At 47.8% G+C, this 7,712-nt stretch overlaps 1 protein-coding gene across 1 annotated transcript; it reads left to right on the top strand.

The window, feature by feature from the left end:
• Positions 1-331: 331 nt before the first annotated feature.
• On the top strand, positions 332-1,741 carry LOC123049646 (two-component response regulator ORR5-like). The gene is made up of 5 exons (XM_044472544.1): positions 332-772; positions 866-912; positions 992-1,069; positions 1,196-1,266; positions 1,388-1,741. Exons 1-5 carry the CDS (start codon positions 649-651, stop codon positions 1,473-1,475), a joined length of 408 nt encoding a protein of 135 aa, XP_044328479.1. The 5' UTR covers positions 332-648; the 3' UTR covers positions 1,476-1,741.
• Positions 1,742-7,712: the final 5,971 nt, after the last annotated feature.

Below are 7,712 nucleotides of genomic sequence, written 5' to 3'. Positions count from 1 at the left end.
TTACAGTACTCACGTACACGGTGCCGTAGTTACACTGTTGTCATCTCACGCGCGCCGTGGATCCAGTAAATGAACACACCGGCTACCTGCACAGCATTTGTTTTACAGAGGGATGATGGAGAAGCGAGACAGACAGACGGGCACCAAGGATGCTGCCATGAATAACCCATTTAAGAGAAGAGATACGGCGCCGCGCCGGTCAAGAAAGGAGTAAAGGCCGGCACTCCTGTTTGCAGCAACAAAAGATTTGGTTCGCTGCTGGCCGCCGCTGTGCGTTGCATCATGCATATGCGTATCCCTCGTGGTGCTGGCGCATGCCAGGCGGCCAGCGGCATGCTTCGCTCCAGGCGTCCATGCGGCACGCCACGACCCTGCCGCCGCACCCGATCCGTATCCGTATCTTGGATTCACCCTCGCCGAGATATCCCTCGGGGCCAGAGCGCGCGTGGCCACGGCCGGTCAGCGATCCCGGCCTCCTCGTCTTCGCCTTTTCCGCCCCGCCGTCTCCTGTGCCGCGGCCTCGTCGCCCTCGGCTATATATAGGGGCAGGGTGGCGACGCTCTCCTCTGCTCACAGCAGTCGCTCTCCAAAAGCCTATCTTTCCCTTTCTCTCCACAGTACGAGAAGAGTAGTCCTAGGTAGGAGTAGATGGCGAGCTTCAAGGGCCTTGTCGGCGAGGGGAGCGCGGCGCTGCCGCACGTCCTCGCCGTGGACGACAGCTCGGTGGACCGCGCCGTCATCTCCGGCATCCTCCGCAGCTCCAAGTTCCGCGGTGAGTAATCGGCGAGATCACATCCCGTTTCGATCTCTTCTGCTTCTTTCCTTCCGTGGTTTTGTGACGAGATGTGTGCGTGCATGTGTGCAGTGACCGCCGTGGACAGCGGGAAGAGGGCCCTGGAGCTTCTGGGCTCCGTGTGTGATCTTCCTCGAACCGATTTCGGATATCTTTGTGCTTTGCATGTGTTTTACTGTGTGTTCTTTGGTGTCGCAGGAGGCCAATGTGAGCATGATAATCACCGACTACTGGATGCCGGAGATGACGGGCTACGAGCTCCTCAAGAAGGTCAAGGTAATACATCAACACACTACATCCTTTTTGTTCTTGCCAGACTCCATGATAAATCATGCATGTATATTGTATAGGAATATAAATACTTGTTTGAGATGACGATGGAAATGTGATGGTTGCATGCAGGGGTCATCCAAGCTGAGGGAGATCCCCGTGGTGATCATGTCCTCAGAGAACGTGCCTACAAGGATCAACAGGTCAGTATTCCATGGCATGGGCACCCATGCATGCTATATTCTTTTGTATTCAGTGGTAGCAGCTCTAGTAGCATGCATGCAGTTCGTTTTCCTGCTCGTTGACACGTTTCCGCTCCGTCAGGTGCCTGGAGGAGGGAGCCGAGGATTTCCTGCTGAAGCCCGTCCAGCCATCCGATGTGTCGCGCCTCTGCAGCCGCGTCCTCCGCTGAGCGCCGAGTGGTCCGGTTGCACCGTCGGACGCCCCTGCTTGCATGGCGTGCGGATTCAGTGTTTTGGCCTTCTGGGACATGGACGCATGGGTAGCAGTAGAGTGGTAGGATGGCTGTGAGCCTGTGAGTGTTCATGCATGCATGCAGTCTGTGTTTTGCTTCCGCAAGTAGGATGTGCCCTGTTTCCCTCTGTTATGTAGCAGTCGACGTATATCCCTGTCAGTGTCTCGTGGATCAGTATTCAGTAAAAAGGAAGTTTGCCTCAAGATATTTCCCCTCTGTTATGGTACATGTTGAAGTTCATCTTGATCTCGCTGAAAAATTTACTCCATCAAAGCGTTGGTCACGTTCGTTTGTGCCCTTTGGATGGATTATTGGTGAGATCGTCGATCAAACTCGTACTGTCACGGCTCACGTGCGAGCATATTCATACGATCGAAGAGATCTAAATGGCGAATGAAAAGGATGTCCGTAAGATCGTGGTACATTCGATAGCTACTTTTGGTTCAAAGCTGTACTCTGCTTCTGAGTTATTTGATGTCAAATCTGTGGAAACAGGGCCTTAAGTACCGAGTAGGGAGCACTGCTGTACCGCTGTGCTGTTACGGAAGAGGATATCCGTAGGATCGTGCATTTGATTGCCAGCATTAGTAGTTGCTTCGATCTGTACTCTGTATCCGAGTTACTATTTGATGCCATTCGTGGCAACAGGGCCTCATTAACGAGCAGGAGTACTGCGTACCACTGTGACGGCATATTATCATTTTATTTTTATTTTTTTGCGGGGGTGACAGCACCTTATCAGGGTGTACAAAGCGTGTCAGGATATTCAAAGCGTTACATAGTTCATACTAATACAGTATTAGCTACTCCAGGTTCCATGTTTCAGGCTTAGCGTTGCTAGGCAAGTAACTTTGAAAGTTCAGTTACAATTTTTGTTTGTCTCCGCCATTTGATAAAGTCATGGAGGACTGGAGGAGGGCGGGAACGGATCCTTAACATCACGAAGGAATGTCATGAAGCTACAGTGCAAATCCAGTGCAAAATAGAGAAGAGATGTCACGGTTACTGTAACGATATGTACCTGTTCATAGAAAATAAATCTGAAATTAATTTTATTGCACCATAATTTTATTTGTATGTAATTTTTGTAAATGTATACAGTAGATTTGTAATTTGCAAATTAATTCAAGCCATTTTAGCCTTAATCATATGAATGTGAAGAAGGGATGTCAGGGTACTGTAGCTTTCCTGACATCCCTTCATGATGTTAGAGGATCTCGTTCCGAGGAGGGCGTGTGAGTTGGAGCAACATGTTTTTGTCACGATGCCTTTTCCCACTCGCTTGTGCAACGAGGGCCGATTCTGTCTTTCGCAACACGAAGTGCTGGGTTAAATGAAACGGTTATTTCTCTCATCATTCGGCTTGGAGCCTTGAGCAAAATGTTTAGACACGCCCCTTTGTGTGCATTATCAGAATGGACCTTCATCTGCAGTCCTTTTTTCTATCTCTCCTGGAAGGTCTGCTAGTTTGTTACTGTTGACTGAGAGTGATTTACTTGCCAGAGAGTACGCCTGAGATAGTATAACTGCTTCACCTTTATGTTAAAGTGACACAGGCCCTGGCCCATGTCTTTGCCGACTACTGAAAGAGGTTTGAGAGTACAGAAGCGTGCCCACTTGGGCCAGAATCAGTGTTTTGACTCTTCTGAGAAACTTGAGCAAGATTTGACCCTAGTTTGAGAAAAATTCAGAATCCAACCCTTTTCCTACCGGCAGGGTTGATAGCGGTACGCTATAACTGCCTACCGCCGAGGCCCCTGGTGGATGGGGCTGACGTGGACTAACGTCCTACCGCCAGACATGCAGGGCGATAGGTACGTAAACCCTACCGCCAAAGTGGCTAGCGGTAGGAAGGATCTCCCCTCCCCCCCCCAAAAAAACCCACGAAATCCGTACAGTATCTAGGGAGGGGGGAAATTGTGCGATAGCCAGTGCACCCTACCGCCAACCGTCCTGGCGGTAGGCTATGCAACTCCGCCGCCAAGGAGCCCGGCGGTAGGTGGATATAGGTATTGTATCTGAATCTTAATATTGTTTTGGTGGTAATGTGTAAAAATGTACCGCTAGTGATTACGGCTGTAGGGTCCTGTCCCATTTAAATTTTGATTTTCTTTGTGCAAAACTTGATCAATCCAATTCAAAATTTTAATCACACAGTGGTATAGTTTGCAAATCAAAATATTAGGATCTCACACATCATGTATCACACATCGATATAAAGGATAGTTCAACATGTCAAACATAGCAAATAGGTTTACATGTCCAACATAGCAAATAGTTTAGCAAATCGATGATAGAAAGTAGTTCGACATAGCCAAAATGTTCTCGTTCATAGCTCAACACAAAGTAAATAATTCTATCACTTGGTCTTCCTCCCCCTCTTGGCGATGTGCTCCTCATTCCTCTTCGAGCGAGCCTCTTGCGTTGTTGTCGTTGTTGTGCGATGAGAAGTACGCTCACTTAGAAACGGGGATGGACTCTTTCATTGCTTCTTTGGCTATTTCCCCCCTTTGTCCTAGGTTGGCTGAGTTGGTGAAGGTCTATCATCCTCATCGTACTCCTCCTCGCCACCCCCTTCCTCTCCTCCCTCGGCTTGCTCCTCATCCTCTTCTTCCTCATCTTCCTCGTCCTCCTCAACAACGCGAGACGACGAGGCGGCACGGCTAGAGGAACCTCCAGCGGCATGGCTCGATGAAGCGACGGTACGTGCCTATGGTCCAGAAACATGCACATCAACCGAGGTAGTGGACCCAAGCATGCTCACTTGCTTGCGACAACGGTTCATGAACTTCTGCAATAACAAAAAACAAAAAAAACATGATATGGATAAAGTTTATGATTATGCCTAGTAGGCTCAAAGTAAGTGTCAAAAACATGACATGGACCAATGTTGTGGTTACTCGAACATATGGCTAGGAGGCTCAAATTTACCTTCGTCACTTCCCTCAGCTTGTTGTCAGATTACATGGTCCCGGGGTCATAAAGTAGCGCATTCGAGCTATCGAAAATGCATTTGTTAAACTCCGAAGCCTGTAAAAGTCTGCATCATGAATAAATCAGTGACAATGACTAAAGTAATTTCTTCTCGAAATGTCGTCTCGAAACAATTGAACACAACTTACCACTCTATTCATTAGGGGTGCATACTCCCTAAATTCACCTTCGGTCTCTCTGATGTTAGCATTGTAGGCTTCATCATTGGGGTAATCCGCCTGTAGTGATGCGATATCCGCTGCCGTCCACTGTGCCCTCATACGCACACAATACTTTATGCCATCATCATACCAAGTCAGATGTTGATCGTATGTCTCCCAGTCAACCACTGCCCTCTCATCATCTTTGCGATACCTCCTCTTGTCCCACGCTTTCGCGTACTGTGTGTGGTCTTTTCCCCAGTCCGATACCGACTGACAATGTTGCCTACCCTACTTGCAAGGCACATGAAATAATAAAACATAAAAAATCATAAAACTGTTGGGGAGCGTTGCATGGGAAACAAAAAATTTCCTACGCTCACCAAGATCAATCTAGGACATGACCATCTACGAGAGGAGAGATTGGATCTACATACCCTTGTAGATCGCTAAGCAGAAGCGTTAAGAAACGCGGTTGATGTAGTCGAACGTCATCGCGATCCAATCACGATCCGTCCCGTGAACGTCTTCGCGATCCAATCACTATCCGTCCCGCGAACTCCCGATCCAAGTGCCGAACGGACGGCACTTCCGCGTTCAACACACGTACGGCTTGATGACGCCTTCACCTCCTCGATCCAGCGAGCGATGGTGAAGTAGTAGCTCGAGCCCTCGGGAAGCACGACGACGGGGTGGCGGTGGTGGTGGTGGAATCTCAGCAGAGCTTCGCTCAGCGCTACGGAGAGGAAGAAGGCTACAAGAGAGAGGAGGGGCAGTGTCGTGGCGTATGAGGGTGCGGCTGCCCTCTCTCTACCTCTCTATATATAGGGGGAAGGGGGAGAGGGGGCGCCCCTAGGGGATCCCATCTAGGGCCAGCGGCCACAAGAGGGAAACCCTAGATGGGTTTTCCCCCATAGGAGACTTGGCCCCCAAGCCAAAGGGGTGGGAACCCTAGGGGGGTGCCCCCACCTCCTCTGGCAACGTGGGATGGGGTGAGGGGGGCGCACAACCCCTTAGTGGGCTGTTTTCCCCCTCCCCCTCCCCTTGGCCAATGACCCCCCACCCCCCCAACACTTGCTGGGGCCCGCGAAACCCCTTTCGGTCATGCTAGTCATCACTCGGTACCTCCGGAACACTTCTGGACTCCAATACCCTTCGTCCAATATATCAATCTTCACCTCCGAACCATTCTGTAGTTCCTCGTCATGTCCGGGATCTCATTCGGGACTCCGAACAACCTTCGGTAACCACCATAATGACTCAACTATACTTATATCGTCACCAAACGTTAAGTGTGTAGACCCTGCGGGTTCGAGAACTATGCAGACATTACCGAGACACCTCCACGGTCAATAAACAATAGCGGGACCTGGATGCACGTATTGGCTCCTACATATTCTACGAAGATCTTTATCGGTTGAACCTCGATGTCAAGGATTCAGCTAATCCCGTATGCATTTCCCTTTGTCTATCGGTATGTTACTTGCCCGAGATTCGATCGTCGGTATCTCAATACCTAGTTCAATCTCGTTACCAGCAAGTCTCTTTACTCGTTCCGTAATACAAGATCTCGTGGCTAACTCATTAGTCACATTGCTTGCAAGCTCATTGTGATACTCTATTACCGAGTGGGCCCTGAGATACCTCTCCGTCATACGGAGTGACAAATCCCAGTCTTGATCCATGCCAAATCATCAGACACCCTCGGAGATACCTGTAGAGCACATTTATAGTCACTCAGTTACGTTGCGACGTTTGGTACACACAAGGTACTCCTCCGGTGTCTACGAGTTGCATGATCTCATGGTCATAGGAACATATACTTGACATGCAGAAAACAATAACAATAAACTTGACACGATCATATGCTACGTTTATAGTTTGGGTCTTGTCCATCACATCATTCTCCTAATGATGTGATCCCGTTATCAAATGACACCTCATGTCTATGGCTAGGAAACCATAGCCATCTTTGATCAACAAGCTAGTCTAGTAGAGGCTCACTAGGGACACGTTGTTGTCTATGTATCCACACATGTATCTGAGTTTCCGATCAATACAATTCTAGCATGGATAATAAACGATTATCATGAACAGGGAACTATGATAATAACTAATTTATTATTGCCTCTAGGACATATTTCCAACAAAAACCATATGAAAACACGGTACAAGAGATTAATGCCCTCACCAGTTGATGCGGCTTGAACTACGTCGGTATTTCCCCAAAGAGGAAGGGATGATGCAGCACAACAGCGGTAGGTATTTCCCTCAGTGATGAGACCAAGGTTATCGAACTAGTAGGAGAACCACGCAACCCCACGTAAACAGCTCCTGCACACAAAGAACAAATACTTGCAACCCGACATAAGAGAGGGGTTGTCAATCCCTCGCGGGTAAAAAGATAGGTAAAATTATAGTAGATTGGATAAATAGATCTTGCGGGAACGCGAGATAAAATAAATAAATAAAAATTGCAGCAAGGTACTTTTGTATTTTTGGATTAATAGAACTGAAAATAAAAGCAAATAAAAATAGATCGCGAAGGCAAATATAATAAAGAAGAGACCCGGGGGCCGTAGATTTCACTAGTGGCTTCTCTCGAGAAAAATAGCATACGGTGGGTAAACAAATTACTGTTGGGCAATTGATAGAACTTCAAATAATCATGACGTTATCTAGGCAATGATCATTATATAGGCATCACGTCCAAGATTAGTAGACCGACTCCTATTACTATTACTCCACACATAGACCGCTATCCAGCATGCATCTAGTGTATTAAGTTCATGGAGAAACGGAGTAATGCAATAAGAAAGATGACATGATGTAGACAAGATCTATTTATGTAGAAATAGACCCCATATTGTTATCCTTGGTAGCAGCGATACCTACGTGTCGGTTTCCCTTCTGTCACTGGGATCAAGCACCGTAAGATCGAACCCATCACAAAGCACCTCTTCCCATGGCAAGAAAAATCGATCTAGTTGGCCTAACTAAACCAAAGATTCGAAGAAGAAATATGAGGCTATAAGTAATC

The sequence above is a fragment of the Triticum aestivum genome, chromosome 2D (assembly GCF_018294505.1).
Source record: "Triticum aestivum cultivar Chinese Spring chromosome 2D, IWGSC CS RefSeq v2.1, whole genome shotgun sequence".
NCBI classification, from domain to species: domain Eukaryota; kingdom Viridiplantae; phylum Streptophyta; class Magnoliopsida; order Poales; family Poaceae; genus Triticum; species Triticum aestivum.
This window is presented reverse-complemented; position numbering and strand designations above follow the sequence as displayed.